The 23344-nt window shown below is 41.2% G+C and overlaps 1 protein-coding gene across 3 annotated transcripts in view; it reads left to right on the top strand.

Moving 5' to 3' along the window:
* LAMA3 (laminin subunit alpha 3) overlaps window positions 1-23344 on the top strand; it is a 191451-nt gene that overhangs the window by 56465 nt on the left and 111642 nt on the right. For all 3 annotated transcript variants that reach the window (XM_054018249.1, XM_054018250.1, XM_054018248.1), the window contains exons 8-15: window positions 2169-2287; window positions 4432-4522; window positions 5322-5453; window positions 11310-11372; window positions 12783-12821; window positions 12959-13096; window positions 13933-14067; window positions 22018-22152. In XM_054018249.1, coding sequence (XP_053874224.1) covers window positions 2169-2287; window positions 4432-4522; window positions 5322-5453; window positions 11310-11372; window positions 12783-12821; window positions 12959-13096; window positions 13933-14067; window positions 22018-22152 — 852 coding nt within the window. The remainder of the gene's footprint in view (window positions 1-2168; window positions 2288-4431; window positions 4523-5321; window positions 5454-11309; window positions 11373-12782; window positions 12822-12958; window positions 13097-13932; window positions 14068-22017; window positions 22153-23344) is intronic.

The raw sequence follows: 23344 nt of genomic DNA, 5'->3' as shown, positions 1-23344 counted from the left end.
CTCCTGATGATTTTAGAGCACATCAAGACTTGTTAAGGAAGGTGGCTGCAGCTCTGGATATCCAGCCAGAAGAGATACAAGATCACACAAGCTTGTGGACATTTTAGTGTCTGAAGGACCCTCCTCTCCCTATTAATGAGGCTATCCTGAAGCCCGTCATGATGTTATAGCTGACTTCTTCTTTTCTGTCCCCCCTTCTCCCCCCGCCAAAAGAGTGGAGAAGAGATATTATATCCCATCACAGGAATTTGAACACTTTACAACCATCTGCTTCCGGGCTCCCTGGTGGTCGCAGCCGCTAATAAAACGGAGAGGCAAGGACACCAAGCCTCTACTCCGAAGGGAAAGGAAGCAAAAAAAACCCTAGATCTGTCTGGCAGGAAACTTTATTCCACGGAAGGTTTACAGCTCAGGATTGTGAACCAGGAAGCTCTGCTGCGTCAATGTGATTGCAACCTGTGGGATAATATCCTGAAGTTCCACCTGCTTGTGGATAATTGTTCAGCTTGTTCAAACCCCCTGTCCATCAGGTTTCTAAAGGATTTGTTCAGATTGTACCCTTGGGTTCATAGTCTGGTCCACAGTGGAGTGTATATTTGGTGCGAACAAAGTTGATGGGTCCCCACTTTGAGCCACTAGCAACGTGTTCTCTGTTTCACTTGTCAATTAAAGTAATTTTCCTGGTTGCTATAACCTTGGCCAGGAGAGTAGGGGAACTGCAAGCTTTGGAGCAGAGCCCCCCTATACAATTTTCTTTAGGGACAAGGTTTTCTTTTGGCCTCACCCTAAATTCTTGTCTAAAGTAGTTTCTGAATTTCACATGAATCAAGCAATTTATTTACCAACATTCTTTCCAAAGCCCCATTCAAGCAAAGAGGAGGAAAAGCTCCATACGCTAGATCTTAATAGAGCTTTGGCTTTTTATCTGGAGCAGAGTAGAGCATTCAGGTCTTCCTCTGAACTCTTTGGCATGATTTCAGACCAAGTAAAGGGCCACCCAGTCTCCACCCAGAGGATCTCTGCCTGGATTTCTGGCTATATTTGTTCATGCTGCCGATTGGCCAATGTTGCACCTCTGAAAAAGGTGATGTCTCATTTGATGCAGTTGCAGGCGGCTTCTGTGTCTTTTCTGGTTAGGCTTCCCATTTTGGATATTTGTAGGGTGGCAACTTGGTCATCGCTCCGTATGTTTGCCTCTCATATGCTATCTCTCATCAATCCAGAGAAGATGCAAGATTCAGACGAGTAGTCCTGTTCAAGTAGACTCTGAGCCCACCACTAGTTCAAACTGCTTGTGAGTCATCTGTAGTGGAATGGAAATGTGCAGACACTCAAAGAAGAAAAAACGATTACCTACCTTTCTGAACTGTTGTTCTTCGAGACGTGTTGCACGTGTCCTTTCCACGACCCGCCTCTTTCCCCTCTCTATCAGAGGGCACGTCTTCACTACCCGCCGAATTGGCGGGTAGCAATCTATCTATTGGGGATCGACTTATCGCGTCTAGTGAAGACGCGATAAAATCGATCCCCGATGGCTCTGCCGTCGACTCCGGAAAGCCACCGCGGCAAGAGGCGGAAGCGGAGTCGACGGCAGCGTGGCAGCGGTCGACTCACCGCCGTCCTCACAGCCAGGTAAGTCGACCTAAAATACGCAACTTCAGCTACGCTATTCACGTAGCTGAAATTGCGTATCTTAGGTCAACTCCCCCCCTGTAGTGTAGACCTAGCCAGAGTCTTTCTAGTAGGAAGAAACTGAGGGGGATCAGGCAGTGCTGCCCTTTGTATCTGTGTGCAGTAGCACGGGGCACCAGAGGGCGCTCACGCTGCCCCCAAAGGTACTGCTAAAGGAAAAATCTCTGACAACTGTGCACAAGGTACTCACAAACACCTACAGTGGAATGGACATGCGCAACACATCTTGAAGAACAGTTATGGAAAGGTAGTTAACCTTTTTTTTGCAAAAGAGGGGGGCACAGCCTCTCTCTCTGGCAAGCCTGGTAGCACATGCTGTCTTATGTTTAGAGATGATCTCAAGTTGGCTCTAGTGTGAAAGGCTCTTGTCTGATTTAAAAAAAAATTATACAACTTTGAGCATCTTTTTTTGTTTATAATAGGTTACTGAATTACAGCCTAATAATGAAAGCTGACTTGTAATATTTCTTCCTCAGCCTGCAACTGTCATGGACATGCTACTGATTGCTACTATGATCCTGATGTTGATCGACGCAAAGGAAGCTTAAACGTCCATGGGTGGTATGAAGGTGGAGGGGTTTGCATTAATTGCCAGGTAATAAAGTGCTTTTATCTCATAGATTATACATGAATGGGACTTGGAAAATGTGCATAGAAGACTTACTTTTCTCAGGCTGATACTTTTGAGATGGCCATTTTGAATAGTACCATTACAATGACATAATCGCTCATGCTCCAGCCAGGAAGAAAAGTCACTGAAAGTAATTCATGTTCTATGAGGCCTGAAAAGGGATCACCTAACTACAGCAATCACACTTTTAAAGAGAACCCACTACTGCAGTTCCCTACTTCAGTGGTTACAGCAGAGTGGATGAAGAGTGGATCTCTCACTGCACCAGTCAAGGAGGAGAGGGAGTTGTAGGGGAGCAGTGCTCCTCCAAGCAAGTGAGAGGAGAGAGAGGGAGCTCTCCCTCTGCTGTAGTTGAAGAGGGAAAGCTAGGTCTCTTTTGGTTCCTGTTACTATAATGCCTGAATTCTTTTAAAAAGGGTTAGAGACAGACACCATGAAGTCCACTAGAGACTTTGCTATTGCCAATCTATTTTATGCAAAAGGAGCTCAGATATTATAGTGATGAACAGTGGTAAAAAACCCTAAGATGGATGGATAGATAATAACCCCTGCTTCCAACCAAGGCCTGTTCCCTCTCTCATCTCACTGTTGTTTTCCTCATTCAAACCATTTTATAATTTATAGATCACACCTGCTTGGACCAAAATACAATCACACAATTTAAGAACAACATTGACACAGAGTCAAGAAAACGATGCACGCTGTGCAAGTAAAAAGTTTAGTTGCGCTGTCAAAAATTAAGGAACAAGGAAAGGAAATGTACAGTGCAACTATACTTTGAGTATTTTTTTCCATCTTTTTGCTAAAATAAAATCAGCTGCTGCCCAAAAGGCAGTTAGAAGTAAATAAAAGTTCTTTTTATTAAAGAGAGGAAGAAGAGATCTTTGTCTTCCACTTAACATTTCTATGTAGGGCTTTGTTCAACCAATGCTGTAAGATTTGTCATATTGGTGCTTCCTCTTAGCTCTTTATTCGTGAAAGATCATGTTTCCTAAATTGCTCTCAGTATATAAAAGAGCAAACCTGACCTAAATCCATGAGGCTTGCAACTGATAATTGTCTGTAATTTGATTTTGTGGAAATTAAATTGCATTAAATGAATTAACCATAAAATCTAATTATAACATTTTCTTCATAGATGTTTAGGCACATGGATTTTACTTTACTTTTTCCATTTGTGTCATGGAAAAAAGTGTTTGAAATGCATGCCTGAATGAAGAACTAATAGAACGTGATGCACGACACATATAGCTAGTTTCTGTTTTTTTAAGTCTGACAACAACAGTGCCCCATATATTCTGTACTATATATCTGTGTCAGACAATATATTGCTGTTAAAGAGATTCAGCTAGCGAGAGAGAACTGTGCTTTCCATGTTCTCCCTTACATAAACCCCTATATTGTTTTAAAAGGGAGAAGAGACAGAGATACCCTGAAGTCCACTAAGGACTTTACCCTATGAGACAAGAAATTTGTTGTAATTCAAATGAATGAACACTATGTTTTCTGTGAGTGTAAGACACATTAAGATGTTTAAAAGGCTGTCTCCTCTACTTACAGAAACTTTATTTTGTGCTTTTAATTTTATTTCTAGACTGATAGTTTTGCTTTCATTTGACGTTTCTAACCTTAGTTTGAGAGTAATTTAGTCACAAAGATGTACCTTTCAATATGGAAACAGCACGATTCTGTGTGCAGTCAAACAACATATGTATGTATGTATGTAATGATAAAAAGGCAAAATGAAAAGAAAGTTAAAGAAATATCTGATAATAGTATAAAAAATGACAGTGCTTTTTCCCTGATTTAAATTAGCAGAATGTTGATTTAGGGATTTTGTGCAATGTTTAAAATTTACTAATTGTTAAAAATTCCATCTGTTTATGTGAAATTACCCTGCTTCATAATGTCATGCAAAGATTAGACAGGTAAAGAACAAGAATAAAATGCACTCTTTATTGCAGTCTTGCTGGATTTTTCCCATATTGATCCTGACTGTATAGAAGAAGAACCTAAATTACCATCTTTCAGTCCTGTATTTGCTTATGTATCCTTCTGCTTGTTTTTCTTTCTCATCTTATGTTTTTCTCTCACTTTATTCTGCATAGCATAACACAGCTGGAATTAACTGTGAACAATGTGCAAAGGGGTACTATCGTCCTTATGGCATTCCAGTGGGAGCTGCTGATGGCTGTATATGTAAGTCTTTCTCTGTTTGATTATCTCTCACAGGGTATTTCCTATCAATCAGGGCAAGGACTGTGTCTTTTGGGATAAAATTTTCTGAAGTGCCAAAGTGATTCAGTCCTATTGACTTTTAGTGAGGCTAAGGCTACGTCTACACTACGGGGGGGAGGGAATCGATTTCAGATACGCAAATTCAGCTACAGGAATAGCGTAGCTGAATTCGACGTATCTGATCTGACTTACCCCGCTGTGAGGACGGCGGCAAATCGACCGCCGTGGCTCCCCCGTCGACGGTGCTTACTCCTACCTGGGCTGATGAAGTACGCACGTCGATTCGGGGATTGATTATCGCGTCCCAATGAGACGTGATAAATCAATCCCCGAGAGATCGATTTCTACCCGCCAATCTGGGCGGGTAGTGAAGACAAGCCCTTAGGCTCCTACTATGAGGCAGTTGCAGTAGTTCAAAGACAAAGGCATGGACGAAGGTTTCTGCACAGGTGGAGGAGAGGCAGTGGCATGCAAATACCAATGTTGTCTGAAGGTGATGATAGGAATATATGCAGAAAAATACAGCTCTGAGTTAAGAGATTTGTAAATAATAATACTTACCTATCTCCCAGGGTTAATTAATTTATTCAGCACATTGAAGATATAAAGTAATATGTAATTGTTAATTTGTAGCATTATTTAAATAATGATGCATTTACCAGTACAATTGAAACGTCTGTAGTTACAGAGTTATGTTTCTTTGCCAAAGCAACAAATCAGTTAATTTGAAGAAAGCATTTAACTGTTGTTATTTATTTAGCTTGCAGTTGTAATCCAGAGCATTCAGATGGTTGTGAGGAAGGATCTGGTCGCTGTCATTGTAAGGTGAATTTCCACGGCAAAAACTGTGAACAATGTGCTGAAGGATACTATAATTTCCCATTCTGTGTCCGTAAGTATTGAAGTGAGACATATCTCTGTTTCATAGGCTTCTAGTAATTTTAATAGGCATCTATATTATAAGTCATTATACATTACACTGCATGTATATAAAACAGTCATCATTTCGATTCTCAAATATTTACAGACTTTAATAAATTATCACAATACCCAGGTGAGACAAGTAAGTATTATTATCCCTGTTGTACACAATGGATAAGAACAGAAGTTAAGCTAGAAATCAGAGATTTAGCTACGTTCCCAGATTTTGATATTCATTTAAGATACTTTCGAAGTGGATAGAGCCCAAGTCTTGAAGCCAGGAACTCATGATACCAGCTCTGCCATGGAGAAATTGCAAGGTCTTGAGGAAGTCATTTAACTGTGGTTGAGTTTCTCTAGCTATAAAATGGAGATTTGAACTCACCTGAATTGTACCTGAAGTAGAACATGACTCTTGTAAGAGAAAGGGGGCAGCTTGTCAGGCATTCTCCTTGAGGACCTCATAGTTTTAAAACTTACCCCCCATGGACCAAAATAGCCTTGGTTTGTTAACTTTCTAGGAATTCTGCAGGGCCTGCACACTGGAAAGGCTCTAGTGGGACATTGTGAAGATCTTAAATATATCTTTTCCTGCTAGGTTTTTGCTGATACACTGATTAATGGTTAAAGGACGGGTTACAGGAGTGGTTTATGTCATGGCTGTATATTTAAGAATGGTCAGAAGGTGATTGGAGCAAGGTTGTGTGTATAATGAAAATAAAATAAACACATTAATTAAAAATAATGTGGCATGGAAGCATCTGAATATGTAGAATTTGCCCCTATTCAAAATTGCAGATAAACTGTCTAGATCTATTGTTTAAAAAAAAAAAAAAAGGCCGTTACTTTAAAATGGAATGATGAATGTTGAAATAAAGAAGAGCAGTGTACCTCAAAAGCCTCTCTCAAGAACAAATTAAATATAATTCAGAAAAATGTAACAGCACCAGAATTGTGTTTACTGCATAAAAGCAATGGCACTAGGAGCGGATTCCAAAAAAGTTGACCCACTGGAAATGTTTCTAGCCCAAAGGAGAATTGTGTTTCTGGTGAGTGATTACGTATTGCCCTGGATCAGCAACTTTGGGCGTGGTTCACTGCTGTGATATTCCAGGTTATGTTGTAAAATTGGATCTATATGCACAATACAGTAGAAAGAGAAATGTCAGAAATTGAATGCTGATGGAGGCCAATTTCTGCAACACAGTATATCTTCCCAATACAATGCAAATTAGATTATCCAAAGCTCACTTTGTAGGGTCATGTGCCCTGATTTAAGGGGCGCTCATCTCTGGGGCATCTCTGAGTGGCTGGGTGGGGTACCATAGTCCTTTTCTTGCCCTTGGTGCCCCCTGCAGGCTGTTGGCCAACCTTGGTAGGTGTTGAGTGGCTTGACCCTCCGGCCAACAAAGTCCAAATGAACCCCTTCTGGGGTATTAACGAATCCAATAAATGATCTCTTTGCCCTTGCTGGGGTCTTCAGCAGTGGCTCTGAGCCCTTTAAATTAAGCATTTTGTTCAGGTTTCCAAATAAGCCCTGTCCCCTACTTGATGTATACACCACTTTACCTGTAACTGGTGGGGGAACTCAGGCCCGCCTGCTACTCTAGGTTTCAACCCAGGGACTCTACACACAGCAGCTGTGCACTGCTCAACTTCAACACTGCCCTGCTATTTCCCTAGGCCTCTTCCTACCAGGCCCTTTGATCACCAGGCCAGTGTCCTCTGGTCCTTCTCCTCTGAATCCCAGCTGTAAATGCTGTCTGATTGTCAGGCTCCTTTGGCCAGAGAGGAGCACCCTTCTTCATTCCTCTGGTTCCAACTGAACTGCTAAGGCCTGGCTGCTCCTTTTGTCTGGGCCAGCAGGACATGATTGGCTGTTGCTAGCCCTTCTAGCCCATGGAGGACCTGGTCTCTGTGGTTTCCAAAATTGCTGCTCCAGAGAGTCCTCTCTAGGCAAGCTTGGAGGACCCACCTTCACTGCTCTTTTCCTCTCAACTCGCTGCTTCTTGGGGCAGGGAGTAGTAGGATTGAAGAGACCCCAGCAAGGAACCGCAAGGGCCAAATACACCCCGTCAGAGTGCTGCTCAGATGGAACCTAATCCAAAGCCCACTGAAGTCATAGAATCATAGAATCATAGAATATCAGGGTTGGAAGGGACCTTAGAAGGTCATCTAGTCCAACCCCCTGCTCAAAGCAGGACCAATTCCCAACTAAATCATCCCAGCCAGGGCTTTGTCAAGCCTGACCTTAAAAACCTTTAAGGAAGGAGAGTCCACCACCTCCCTAGGTAACCCATTCTAGTGCTTCACCACCCTCCTAATGAAAAAGTTTTTCCTAATATCCAACCTAAACCTCCCCCACTGCAACTTGAGACCATTACTCCTTGTTCTGTCATCTGGTACCACTGAGAACAGTCTTAGATCCATCCTCTTTGGAACCCCCTTTCAGGTAGTTGAAAGCAGCGATCAGATCCTTCTTCTCTTCTACAGACTAAACAATCCCAGTTCCCTCAGCCTCTCCTCATAAATAATGTGTTCCAGCCCCCTAATAATTTTTATTGTCCTCCGCTGGACTCTTTCCAATTTTTCCACATCCTTCTTGTAGTGTGGGGCCCAAAACTGGACACAGTACTCCAGATGAGGCCTCACCCAGTGTCGAATAGAGGGGAATGATCACATCCCTCGATCTGCTGGGAATACCCCTACTTATACAGCCCAAAATGCCGTTAGCCTTCTTGGCAACAAGGGCACACTGTCAACTCATATCCAGCTTCTCATCTACTGTAACAACCCCTTGGTCCTTTTCTGCAGAACTGCTGCCTAGCCATTCGGCCTCTAATCTGTAGCATTGCATGGGATTCTTCTGTCCTAAGTGCAGGACTCTGCACTTGTCCTTGTTGAACCTCATCAGTTTTCTTTTGGCCCAATCCTCTAATTTGTCTAGGTCCCTCTGTATCCTATCCCTACCCTCCAGCATATCTACCACTCCTCCCAGTTTAGTGTCATCTGTAAACTTGCTGAGAGTGTAGTCCATGCCATCCTCCAGATCATTAATGAAGATATTGAACAAAACCAGCCCCAGGACTGACCCTTGGGGCACTCCGCTTGATACCGGCTGCCAACTAGACATGGAGCCATTGATCATTACCCATTGAGCCCGACGATCTAGTCAGCTTTCTATCCACCTTATAGTCCATTCATCCAGCCCATAGTTCTTTAACTTGCCAGCAAGAATACTGTGGGAGACCGTATCAAAAGCTTTGCTAAAGTCAAGGAATAACAGATCCACTGCTTTCCCCTCATCCACAGACCCAGTTATCTCTTCATAGAAGGCAATTAGGTTAGTCGGGCATGACTTGCCCTTGGTGAATCCATGCTGACTGTTCCTGATCACTTTCCTCTCCTCTAAGTGCTTCAAAATTGATTCCTTGAGGACCTGCTCCTTGATTTTTTCCGGGACTGAGGTGAGGCTGACTGTCCTGTAGTTCCCTTGATCTTCCTTCTTCCCTTTTTTAAAGATGGGCACTACATTAGCCTTTTTCCAGTCATCCGGGACCTCCCCCAATCACCATGAGTTTTCAAAGATAATGGCCAATGGCTCTGCAATCACATCTGCCAACTCCTTTAGCACCCTCAGATGCAGCGCATCCAGCCCCATGGATTTGTGCTTATCCAGCTTTTCTAAATAGTCCCGAACTACTTCTTTCTCCACAGAGGGCTGGTCACCTCCCCATGCTGTGCTGTCCAGTGCAGCAGTCTGGGAGCTGCCCTTGTTCGTGAAGACAGGCAAAAAAATCATTGAGTACATTAGCTTTTTCCACATCCTCTGTCACTAGGTTCCCTCCCTCATTCAGTAAGGGGCCCACACTTTCCTTGACTTTCTTCTTGTTGCTAACATATCTGAAGAAACCCTTCTTGTTACTCTTAACATCTCTTGCTAGCTGCAACTCCAAGTGTGATTTGGTCTTCCTGATTTCATGCCTGCATGCCTGAGCAATATTTTTATACTCCTCACTGGTCATTTGTCCAATCTTCCACTTCTTGTAAGCTTCTTTTTTGCGTTTAAGATCAGCAAGGATTTCACTGTTAAGCCACGCCGGTCACCTGCCATATTTACTATTCTTTCTACACATCGGGATGGTTTGTTTCTGCAACCTCAATAAGGATTCTTTAAAATACAGCCAGCTCTCCTGGACTCCTTTGCCCCCTCATGTTATTCTCCCAGGGGATCCTGCCCATTATTTCCCTGAGGGAGTCAAAGTCTGCTTCTCTGAAGTCCAGGGTCTGTATTCTGCTGCTCTCCTTTCTTCCTTGTGTCAGGATCCTGAACTCGACCATCTCATGGACACTGCCTCCCAGGTTCCCATCCACTTTTGCTTCCCCTACTAATTCTTCCCTGTTTGTGAGCAGCAGGTCAAGAAGAGCTCTGCCCCTAGTTGGTTCCTCCAGCACTTGCACCAGGAAATTGTCCCCTACACTTTCCAAAAATTTCCTGGATTGTCTGGGCTCCGCTGTATTGCTCTCCCAGCAGCTATCAGGGTGATTAAAGTCTCCCATGAGAACCAGGGCCTGCGATCTAGTAACTTCTGTTGCCGGAAGAAAGCCTCATCCACCTCATCCTCCTGGTCTGGTGGTCTATAGCAGACTCCCACCACGACATCACCCTTGATGCTCACACTTCTAAACTTTATCCAGAGACTCTCAGGTTTTTCTGCAGTTTTATACCGGAGCTCTGAGCAGTCATACTGCTCTCTTACATACAATGCAACTCCCCCACCTTTTCTGCCCTGCCTGTCCTTCCTGAACAGTTTATATCCATCCATGACAGTACTCCAGTCATGTGAGTTACCCCACCAATTCTCTGTTATTCCAATCACATCATAGTTCCTTGACTGTGCCAGGACTTCCAGTTCTCCCTGCTTGTTTCCCAGGCTTCTTGCATTTGTGTATAGGCACTTAAGATAACTCGCTGATCATCCCGCTTTCTCAGTATGAGACAGGAGTCCTCCCCTTTTGTGCTCTCCTGCTCGTGCTTCCTCCCAGTATCCCATTTCCCCACTTACCTCAGGGCTTTGGTCTCCTTCCCCCGGTGAACCTAGTTTAAAGCCCTCCTCACTAGGTTAGCCAGCCTGCTTGCGAAGATGCTCTTCCCTCTCTTCGTTAGGTGGAGCCTGTCTCTGCCTAGCACTCCTCCTTCTTGGAGGAGTAAGTCTTTGGAAGTGTAAGTCTTTGGAAGTCTTTTCCACAGGTTTTGAATCAGGTCCATAATCAAAGCTGACAGAGGAGAATCTTGTGGGGGCATATCTCCCTTTACTTACCTGGTGGATTTCCAAATGGAAATCTGCCCGGGAGTTATTGCAAGCACCATTATTAACTCCATCTCTTCAAAACAGGGCAGAGGTAGGGGACAGGAACAGAAGCTAGAATTAGTGGCAGCACAGCTCCTGAAAGCAATAGCATTGAAGACAGCACCTCTACCCAGTAAATGGTATCAGAAACCCCTCTGCAAAAGGCGGGAGAACAGGAAGGTACTATGTAGATTTTCCAGCTGATGGTTGGTCCCATTAAAGGAATAATCAGGCCCTGGTTTGGATTTGAATTGGGAACATGGAGGTGAAGGGTTCCAAGTCTTGTTATTACCAGTTCCCTATTGTCAGTTCCTTGAAAACAAATATAAAAGCTGACATGGTTACTGGAGTCATATAAATACCGTATATTATTTATGATAAAAAGCACATGGGTTTTATGGCATGATCTTAAGTGAAAGAAATCTAGGATCTTATTTGTAACCAGTATTGCTAATGGCGGTTTTTTTATTTTAAAGGAATTCCTATTTATCCTTTTACTACTCCAAATCCAGAAAATCCTGTGGCTGGTGGTATTAAAGGCAAGTTCTTTCTTTCTTTCTTTCTTTTATTGTTTCAGAAATGTTTGTTCTTGTTATGTGGTCATGTTTGGTGCTATTGCAGTAATGTCTTTTTCAATATTTGTCTTCTTACAAGAAACCCAACATATATTCATGCTTATATTAAACAATTTAATGTGCTGAGCCCAGAATGAAAGATGGGTAAAAATAAGTTCAGCTGGCCGCAGGCAAACACCTGCAGAAGAAGCTGACCTTTTTGCTTGACACCATCATAAACTGATCCATTTTAGGATTCTCTGATATATGAACAGCTTATTAACTGTCTGCCAGTGAAAAATCTCTTACTTAAGGCTACCTGACCTCTGCTTCTGGTCTCTCCTGCACCTGGCAAATACTGTATAATGCCCTTGGCAATGCAGCATTTTGATTTTATAACTGCTACATGTTTCTTATTTAAAGGCCAATGCAAAACCAGTTGAAATCCATGGAAAGATTCCATTCAATTCAAGGGGCTTTGGAGTAAGCCCCAACTCAAGTATATACTTTCACATTACATAACACTACAAATGTGACTCAAGTAAATAAGTATTTAAACTGCATTTTGTTGCTGATAATTAAAAAAATCTAGCACTTTTTTTAAGATCCTAGAAAATGTAATATTTGCTTAATATTCAGTAGCGTTCGCTGAGCTGCTGTTGATGTGTGTGCCGACAAAAGGGCTTTCATCTGTTGAACTAGTGAATTCTTTCAGATATAATCAGACAAACATAAATCCATTTCCATGTTTACAGGTCCTAGTTGTTTTCCTGAAAATGTCTGTAGAGTGCTAGATCCCCCTGTGTTCACCCAAAAGCTTGTTCATTTAAACCCAATCATCTCCTCTTTGTTTGATTCAGCTGGGAGGAATGACACTAGATGTGTGTCCTCAAAAATAGTTTCACCGACAAACCTATGGCTCAGAATTATGGTTTTCTGCAGAAATCTGCATAGCCCTGTGGGTAAATCCTTTTCGTTCATATTTCTAAAATGAAAAGAATAGCAAAGAGTGATAACTAAGTGAATAAATCTACATGGCAAGAAACAGAACTACAATTGCTCAAGTTTTAGCCAGTAGCACAAAAATTGAGGCATGAGAGAGAGAGACTTGTCTCTTGATGGATGCTCCTATGGTTATACAAATTGTAAATTTGTATTCCTGACAACGTTGATTATAAAGGAATTTGGCAGAAAAATAGGTGATTGCTCACGTTTTGAAAATGGGATTTGTGTGCAAGTGGCATGTAAGTAATTGTATTAGTTACAGAGTAATAGCATTGTTTTTTTAACCAGTATTAACCCCAGGTCTGTTATGCTGCACAAAATGTAAAGGGTTTTTATAGGTTTGTGCTGCAGCTTTGTTCATCTCTTTCTTTCTTCTGTTTATGTCTGAAGATGGCTGCAAACCAGGATTTTTTGGCCCTCAATGCCAGCGTAAGTTCCATAGGTTTTTTTTTTTTACAGTCTGAACCCAAATTACATACAAATGCCAACATTTTAAATCCAAATGTAATGTGAACTTCAAGACTGTAACTCAGCAAATGTTTTCTTTTACAAAATGTGCTGTTTAGCTTGCCAGTGCTATGGCTCGGGAGTGCTGGATGGCAACTGTGATGGAAAGACAGGACAGTGCAGATGTCGAGTTGGATTTCAGGGGCTTTCCTGTGATGCCTGTGCAGTAGGGTATTTTCAATACCCTTTCTGTCAGAGTAAGCAACAATACTCTCTTGCTGTCAATATCACCCTGATCCTGTGGATGCATCCTTGTTCTATGTAGAGTTCAGGGGGAGTAAGGATTGTGTCCTTTTGCAGGACTGAGACTTTAGTAAGTGATTCTGCATAGAATGATAGGAAGCAAAAAGTGAAAAGGTCCAGAAGAGGGTTTTCCCCCCCTAAATCATACAGGTACCTTCAACTCATTGACTATTATCTAATGCATGATGCATCTATCAGATTCCGATTTGGACTATGGATTTAATAATGTGTGATTGATAACAATTTAACAAAAATGGAAAAAAATTCATTACCTTGGTTTTTAATTTTGGGCCTAGTTTGACTTGACAATGCCCCTTTGATGTGTCAGGCTATGACTGCTACAGTCAGTGATAGAAAGCTGTTTGTTTTTTTAAAATACTTTTACTATACACCTACATACTGGTGTTTGTAATAGTCTATAGATAATTTTTAAAATGTATTTCAGTAGCCCTACTCCAAACTGAGATTATAAACCCAGACCACTGTTGTTTATTTCACAAGTAGTTTTGAAAACAGTGGAACTACTTCCAGTGTAGAGTACTGCCCCATCTGGCCCTGAATGAGAAAATTGACACTGACATTTGAGCCAGATTCTGCCATGCTTACTCACACTGATTAATACCTTTCTTCACAAATAATCACTTCGAAATACATAGAGCTAATCAACAGCATAAGGATGGCAGAATCTGGCCATTAATACTGGAGATTAGGAAGAAGGGAATGTTTTTAGGAAGGAGGAAGAGGAATATCTCTGCAGCAGCTGCCTCTAAAATTCTCTTCTTGTTTGTAGTGTGTGCATGTAATTCAGCTGGTGCCCTCCCTGAAATCTGTGATTTCCTTGGAAAATGTCTCTGCCGCTTTGAGGTAGATGGACCTCAGTGTGACAGCTGTCATCCTGGCTACCATTCTTTCCCTATCTGTCAAGGTAAGATTGCAGGTGATCTGTATAGCATTGAACTGGCCACTGAGAGGCTGGACTGGAATGACCGTACTTTAAGATTCTGTTTTTGCATTGACTGGGGCAGTATTCATTATTGTAAATAGGTAAGGTTCTCTTACATTCTGTATGGTGAAAGTTCATAGTTTCCCCTTGCCCTGTCACTGCTCTTGACTATTTAGAACACTAATTGCAGGCAAGCCTCGAAATCTAGTTATTAGATCTTATTTTTATATTTCTCTATGTTTCATGGACAGATTGAACCCTGTATTGGAGGTCAACAATCCGCACAAATGCTCTTTTAAAAAATAAAAGGCTACGAAAACCCTTTTCACAAAGATGTTTACAGCACTAGCAGTATTATTGACATCAGAAGAAACGAAGTATACAAAGATGTGCTATGAAGGATTTGTTTGATTTTTAAGAGGGTCTCTGCTAGCAAGAGCACTTACATCCTTATAAGCTTTCTGTTTTGTAAAATGTACAAAGAAGTTGCTTTTTATTTTGTAAATAAGAATCCATTTTCCCCTTGTCAGTCATTCCATGTGTATTTTGAGAGCAAATGAAAGACCCTGGACCAGTCTCTGTTGTCTCATTTCTATTATGAAAGCCCATCACCATCATTGGAGTTGCACAGTTGTGTCTGAGGGAAGAATTTGGCCCACATATCCAACTCCCACACCCTACGTTACTGCCCTGATGCAGAGAGTGGGTACTGATCAGTACTCATGGACTATACGCTTATACATAAGAACAGCTATACTGGGTCAGACCAAGGTCCATCTAGCCCAGTATCCTGTCTTCTGACAGTGGCCAGTGCCAGGTGCTTCAGAGGGAATGAACAGAACAGGTTATCATCCATCCCCTGTCGGCCATTCCCAGCTGCTGGCAAACAAAAGCTAGGGACACCATCCCTGCCCATCCTGGCTAATAGCCATTGATGGACCTATCCTCCATGAATTTATCTAGTTCTTTTTTGAACCCTGTTATAGTCTTGGCCTTCACAACATCCTCTGGCAAAGAGTTCCACAGGTTGACTGTGCATTGTGTGAAGAAATACTTCCTTTTGTTTGTTTTAAACCTGCTGTCTATTAATTTCATTTGGTGACCCCTAGTTCTTGTATTATGAGAAGGAGTAAATAACACTTCCTTATTTACTTTCTCCCCACCAGTCATGATTTTATAGACCTCTATCATGTCCCCCTGAGTCGTCTCTTTTCCAAGCTGAAAAGTCCCAGTCTTATTAATCTCTCCTTATATGGAAGCTGTTTCATACCCCTAATCATTATTTTGGCCCTTTTCTGTACCTTTTCCAATACCAATATATATCTTTTTTGAGATGGGGCGACCACATCTGCACGCAGTATTCAAGGTGTGGGCGTACCATGGATTTATATAGAGGCAATATGATATTTTCTGTCTAATATTTTATCCCTTTCCTAATGATTCCCAACATGCTGTTAGCTTTTTTGACTGCCTCTGCACATTGAGTGGATGTTCTCAGAGAAGTATCCACAGTGACTCCAAGATCTCTTTATTGAGTGGTAACAGCTAATTTAGACCCCATCATTTTATATGTATAGTTGGTATTATGTTTTCCAATGTACATTACTTTGCATTTATCAACACTGAATTTCATCTACCGTTTTGTTGCCCAGTCACCCAGTTTTAAAATCCTTTTGTAGCTTTTCACAGTCTGCCTGGGACTTAACTATCTTGAGTAGTTTTGTATCATCTGCAAATTTTGCCACCTTTTTCCAGCTAATTTATGAATATGTTGAATAGGACTGGTCCCAGTACAGACCCTTAAGGGACACCACTAGTTACCTCTCTCCATTCTGAAAATTGACCATTTATTCCTGTCCTTTGTTTCCTATCTTTTAACCAGTTACTGATCCATGAGAAGATCTTCCTTCTTATCCCATGATAGTTTACTTTGCTTAAGAGCCTTTGGTGAGGAACTTGTCAAAGACTTTCTGAAAATCTAAGTACACTATATTCACCGGATCCCCCTTGTCCACATGTTTGCTGACCACTTCAAAGAATTCTAGTAGATTGGTGAGGCATGATTTCCCTTTACAAAAACCATGTTGACTCTTCCCCAACAAATCATGTTAATCTCTGTGTCTGATAATTCTGTTCTTTACTAAAGTTTCAACCAGTTTGCCCAGTACTGAAGTCAGGCTTACCAGCCTATAATTGCCGGAATCTCCTCTGGAGCCTTTTTTGTCACATTAGCTATCCTCCAGTCATCTGGTACAGAAGCTGATTTAAATGACAGGTTACATGCTACAGTTAGTAGTTCTGCAATTTCACAATTGAGTTCCTTCAGAACTCTTGGGTGAATACCGTCTGGTCCCGGTGACTGTTTAATTTATCAGTTTGGTCCAAAACTTCCTCTAATGACACCTCAGTCTGGGACAGTTCCTCAGATTTGTCACCTAAAAAGAATGCCTCACATCCTCAGCCATGGAGACCAATGCAAATAATTCATTTAGTTTCTCCGCAATGACCTTATCGTCCTTGAATGCTCCTTTAGCATCTCGATCGTCCAGTGGACCCATTGGTTGTTTAGTAGGCTTTCTGCTTCTGATGTACTTACAGGTTTTTTTTGCTATTACTTTTTGAGTCTTTGGCTAGCTGTCTTCAAATTCTTTTTTAGCCTTCCTAATTATATTTTTAATACTTCATTTGCCAGAGTTTATGCTCCTTTCTATTTTCCTCACTAGGATTTAACTTCCACTTTTTAAAGGATGCCTTTTTGTCTCTCATTGCTTCTTTTACTTTGTTGTTTGGTCACGGTGGCACTTTCTTGGTTCTCTTACTATGTTTTTTTTTAATTTGGGGTCTACATTTAGTCTGAGCCTCTATTTTGGTGTCTTTAAAATGTTTCCATGCACCTTGCAGGGATTTCACTTTTGGTATTGTATCTTTTAATGTCTGTTTAACTAACTTCCTCATTTTTGTGTAGTTCCCCTTTCTGAAATTAAATGCTACTGTAGTGAGCTGCTGTGATATTTTCCGCACCACAGGGATGTTACATTTAATTATATTATGGTCATTATTACCAAGCAGTAGAGCTATATTCACCTCTTGGACCAGATCCTGTGCTCCACTTAGGACTGAATCAAGAATTGCCTCTCCTCTTGTGGGTTCCAGGACTAGCTGCTCCAAGAAGCAGTCATTTAAGGTGTCAAGAAACTTTATCTCTGCAACCCGTCCTGAGGTGACATGTACCCAGTCAATGTGGGGATAGTTGAAATCCCCCATTATTATTGAGTGTTTTATTTTTGTAGCCTCTCTAATCTCCCTAAGCATTTCACAGTCACTATCACTTGGTTATCCTCATTTAATACGAGGCACTCAAGTTCACCCATCTTATTATTTAGACTTCTAACATTTGTATATAAGCACTTAAAATGGTCACCTTTTAGGTGTCTGCTATTATGTGATGTAACTGAATGGGACACTTTCATTTGACTGTTTCTCATCAGATCCTACCCATCTTTTATCATCTTCCATCCTCTCCTCCTTACTAGGACATAGAGAATCTCCATTAATAGATCCTCCCCAGAGGGATGTCTCTGTCCGAACCACGTGGTCATCCGCACCTGTCAGCTTTCCCCCAGCCCTTGATTTAAAAACTGCTCTACCACCCTTTAAATGTTAAATGCCAGCAGTCTGGTTCTATATTGGTTTAGGTGGAGCCCATCCTTCCTGTATAGGCTTTCTTTTTCCCTAAAGTTTCCCCAGTTTCTAATAAATCTAAACCCCTCCTCCCTACACCATCGTCTCATCCATGCTCTGAGACCCTGCAGTTCGGCTTGTCTAACTGTCTCTGCGTGGGAACTGGAAGTATTTCAGAGAATGCTACCATGGAGGCCCTGGGCTTCAATCTCGTACCAAGCAGCCTAAATTTGACTTCCGGGGCCTCTCCCCTATCCTTCCCTATGTCATTAGTACCCACATGTACCATGACCACCGGCTTCTCCCCAGCACTACACATAAGTCTGTCTAGATGTCTCGAGAGATCCGCAGCCTTCGTACCCAGCAGGCAAGTAACTATGCTGTTCTCGTGGTCATCACAAACCCAGCTATCTATGTATTTAATGATCAAATCCCCCATTACTATTACTCTTCCTAATAGCTGGAGTTCCCTCCCCTGGAGAGGTATCCTCAGTGAGAGAGGATACCATAGAATCATCTTGAAAGAGGGTCCCAACTATGGGATCGTTTCCCTGTGCTCCAGTTTGATGCTCTCCTTCCCTGAGACTTACATCCTCCTCAACATCACAGAGGCTGTCAGACTGGGGATGGGACCCTTCTACTGTGTCCCAGAAAATCTCATCTATGTACCTCTCTTTTTCCCTTTCCTCCTCCAGTTCAGCCACTCTGGTCTCTGGGGGCCAGGAGCTCCTTGCACAGAATGTACACATATGCCACTTGCCCATAAGGCAGGTAATCATACATGCTGCATTCAATGCAATAAACTAGATAGTCCCTACCCTGCTGCTGGACTTCTGTCTGCATTATTTTTTTACTCCTGCAACTCTTTCCATTATTGTTGTTTTGTTTTTATCAGGGGGTGTTTATTGCCTTAAGCTTAAGGAATGTTAATGAAGAGTATCTAGCCCCCCCTTCTAAACTCCCTCGCAAAACTCCCCTGTAACTATTTGTATCTGTACAAGAAACCAGTCAAGTCTCTTTTTGTCACTAGTTTGTGTTAGAGAGTGTCTGCTTCAGGCAAGACATCTCTATATTGTTTTGTGTGTGAAGTTGTTAATTCAGGATTTAAGTGGCGTAGACCCTCAGCACTGAGGTGAATTTCACCCAGTGAGAGAAAAGGTGATATCTCATGTCACAGTACGTTTTGATGTATGCTTGTGTGCACACATGAACATGTTGCATATAGAAAGATACAGGAGAATTTGCTTCCTAGTTGTTGTATCATTGTGATGTTACACAGGGTACAGTCTGGACTATTGAACAGCTGTGTCCCCTCAACTCTCCAACTTGGGGTGCCTTTTATACTGCTTCACTGTCAGAAAAAAACATTTCTGGTCTGTTCACACCCAGCCTCCAGCATGTAAAATCACTCCCAGCTATGTTGTATGAGTGCTCTGGCCAGTCACTCCTGAATTATATTGCAGAGTGACACCAGCAAATTCCCAGTTCCAGACTTGTCCTCAGATATGTGTGTCTTGTACTGCCTAGCAATTTTCTTCCGGACAATATAAGCTCATAGAAAGTCCGTCATTTCATTAATAGCAAATGATATGCACAAACCCCATTATCTCAAATGGAGGTTCCCAATCACTTCATTCCATACACACTAGTTTAGATAAAATAATAAAATAAGTTTATTAACCACAGAAAAAAAGATTTGAAGTGATTACAAGTAATCAGGCATAAAAATCAAAATTGGTTACAAAGAAAATAAAAAGTAAAACACAACTAATATCTAACTTATCAAGCTAAATGAATTCAAAGGAAAGGTTTTTCTCACCACATGCTTTTGCAATCATTACTGACTGAACTCTTTCAGTCAGGACTCCTCCCCCAGTCCAATGTCTTTTCAGGTGCTGTTGATGCCCGTGAGCAGAGAGAAAGGGAGGAGTATTTTGGGTCTTCTGTTGCCATTTCTTATAGTTCTCTTTTCCCTTTGAAGATCATCTCCAGCTAGCGTTCAGGAGACAGGAGGTCTGGGGGATGGGAACCTCCCACTGTTTCACTGTTAATATGTAAAGTTCTCGCTCACACCCTTCTTCCTGCCAAAGAATGGCCGCTTAACTAGGTGATAGTCCATTTGATTGTGTTGACACCTGGCTGAGATGTTGTCTAGCCTTTTGTCTCTGGGGAACTGGTTTGAAGCTGGTTCCCCAGACTTGGAACATGACATATAGAGTAGAATTTTATAACTTTACATACAATGTTGCCACAGATATTTTACCAGCACAATAATGTTCAGCAGATTATGAGTTTTCAAGTGATACCTCTCAAGGCATACTTTGTACAAAATTTATCATAGTCTTGTAAAAAGGTTGAACATAGGGGGTTCAGAAAGTCACAATCATTATTTTGGATTAGTAAATATAACAGACATCTTCATTATGGCCTTATGTTCTTAATATATACCTGTGAAAGGACTACAGAATTCTTTATGCTCTTTAGAAGAAAAATCCAAAGTACTAGTTTTGAATCAACAACAAACAAAATGGATGGTGTAAAGAATTACCATATGGCTCTCCCTTTTCCAGATCTGGAGTACATTAAAATGTTTTAATGAAAAACATCAAATCAGAGTTCTACATTGGTACACACAGTTCAGTGGTTTTAAAATACTACGTCCATGCTATAATTTTTTTAAGTTGGAAGCGAATCAAATGGCAATCTAGTGTAGCAAATGTAGCCCATATTGAACTGGTTTAAACTTTTAGCATTGAAATCTGCAATGAAACATAAAAGGAGTAAGAGATCATGCAAAAACAAGTCACAAAAAAGACTGTAAAAGATAATTAAATATAAAAGAAAAATCTAAAAGGAGGCATGCAGTCAAAGTAAAAAAGGTGATACAATATCTTCTTTAACCATCGTTTACCTATGCATGATCATAAAACTGATGTAATGGGACATGGCAGGATGTTTGGAAAGCTTTTTTTTTATCTAGTGCAACAGCAGAGTTCCTTGGAAAACTCGATTAGGAGGAGGGGTGAGAAAAACTATTTGGCTTAGTATAATATTATCCATCTGTGTGCCAATCCCACTTAAGATCAAATCACTGTTCCTCGGGCTATACACACTAGCCTGGGCCAGATTCTCCTCTCACTTAGTATTTGATCCTGCCCCATTGAAGTCAATGGGAGCATTTCCATTGATTCACTGGGAGTAGGATTAAGCCCTTACACTGATGTAACTACATTTAAATTAAATGAGAACTTAACTCTCTACATTTAACTTTGTTTATTTGTTTATTGTAATGCTGTAGTGTCTAGGAACCCCAGTCCTGGACCAAGACCCTATTGTACTAGATGCTGTACAAACAGAGAACAAAAAAGATGTGCCCTGCCCCAAAGAGTTTACAATCTAATGTTCAACTGTAGGCATTGGTGCGACTGAAGAAATGTTTTTGGGAGAGGTGGGAAGTGAGTTTGCTTTAGCAGCTCTCTCCCTCACATATTGACTGGGTAGTGAGTCCTGCTGCTTCTCTTAATCCTGTGAAATAAACATAGCAGAGTAAGACAGCTTTGGCTGCTGAACAGAGAGGAACTGAAAGAGGGAAACCAGAAACACATACACAGAACAGGGAAACAATATTTAAAATAGTGGTAACTCCAGTAAAAACACCCAACTGGATAGCAATTATATTCTGACACTGATTCACAAACCACATGCTAGTTCTTATGCATTACTTCACAGCACATAAACTAGCTTTTTTGCACTGTGACAGCAATTCATTTGAGAGTTTGTTGAACTAAAGCTGGTCAGCAGTTTTTAACATGAACACTGTGTATCAAATTGTTATGCTAATAAATTATTAGCTAGTCATTATGCCATATCAAATGCTGCTCTACTTCCTCAATTCTTACTGCATGAGGTTATCTTTTAAGACTTTAAGTACTTTCCTCAAATAATTTTCCTTCAGTTTTAAGGTGACTTTCTATCCTGTATGTAGTTTGCAAATGATCAAACTAAATCTTTCTTTAAGCAATAAATTATAGCATTGCAATAAGACACTAATATCATGGCTGATCAGGCAATTGTATTCTAAGCCACTGTTTGCAGATGTTTATTTTTGCTGGTAAAATCATGGTTTGGGCTGAACGTCTTGTGTTTGTTTTTGAGCCAAAGGTGAATTTTTCAGAACATTTTATTTTAAAATAACTACTGCTTTAGACAAATAGCTGCATGAATAATTATTTATTATTTCCCCCCATGCAGAATGCAACTGTGATTCGCTTGGCTCATTGGACAATACATGTGGGCCTACCAGTCAGTGTCGGTGCCATAAAAACTATGCTGGACTTAGATGCAACCAATGTGCTCCAGGTTATTTCAGCTATCCGAACTGCTTGCGTGAGTAACAGCAGTTCCTCCTTTTGCTTTGCTTTCCTTCTGTTTTCTGTTACACAGAGAAAATCAGTTAATTCCCTCAAAAGCTTTTGCATGTAAAATTGCAAGAATCAAAGCAAGAGTGTGAGTCATTTTAGGTGGAAACAGTAAGTGGTTCCCTCCTCTCCCTGATTATTTGGTACACTGTATATAGCAGCTCTGTGGGGCAGGTAGATGAGGCTACCAACTATAGTTCTTAAAAGCCTCATTAACCTCTCAGGTCTCGTCTAGATTGGGATTTAAAGTGTGATGTTAGCACATGTTAGCTAACGTGCTAACTAACATGTTTTAAAAGTCTAATGTAGACATTGCTGTCTGCCTCTAGCAATTCTAACTTGGTCAAGTCCAAGCCAACAGGGAGCCTCAGCTTTAACTCAACTAGTTGGCGTGTATTGACGTATACATTGCCTTGTAGACTTTTAAAGCACATTAGCATGCGTTAGCTCTCATGTGCTAACATTACATCTTAACTCCTTGTCTACATGAGACCTAAAAGGGTTCGATCCTGCAAACCTACTCATCTCAGTAACCTTACTCACCTGAGCAGTTCTACTGATCAGACCCAAAATGAATTATATGATTGATATTACAGAAACCTAGAGACAGTAAAGTTATCAAGTAGAGTGAAACATTCAGGCCCTGTCTACACTGTAATTAAAATCAGATGTTTAAGTACTTTAAACATGGTTGTTATGTGCGTGGTTATAGGTGTGGTTGTCATGTGCCTGGTACTACTGACCATCATTAAGAGGGATATTTGTTTCCTGAGAATCAGGCTCATTAAAATTTATTTCAGTTTGGCAGTACAGAGGAGCTGTGTTGTTTTACATTATGGCTATAACCAATTCTCAGGACAAAATTCCAACAACTTTTAGGGAACCAATTGCTACTGTACAAGGACAATTGTTATTAAAAGTTTCAACTGTATAGTCCGATTCACTTCAGTGGGACTACTCACAATGCATAAATTAAGCATGTGTGTAAGTCATTGTAATACTGGGGTCAGTAGTGTGGACAGGAACATGAAGATGACCACAAATGTGACTGCTCTCTGGGTAAAAGGCAAGGCCCCCTTTTTAGCCCTTCCTAGTCAAGGATTAAAGATCTGATGTTAGAACATAGGTACACCGCTACCTCGATATAATGTGACCCGATA

Source organism: Malaclemys terrapin, chromosome 2 (assembly GCF_027887155.1).
Source record: "Malaclemys terrapin pileata isolate rMalTer1 chromosome 2, rMalTer1.hap1, whole genome shotgun sequence".
NCBI classification, from domain to species: domain Eukaryota; kingdom Metazoa; phylum Chordata; order Testudines; family Emydidae; genus Malaclemys; species Malaclemys terrapin.
The sequence above is the reverse complement of the archived record's forward strand: the minus strand, read 5'-3'. Positions and strand labels throughout refer to the sequence as shown.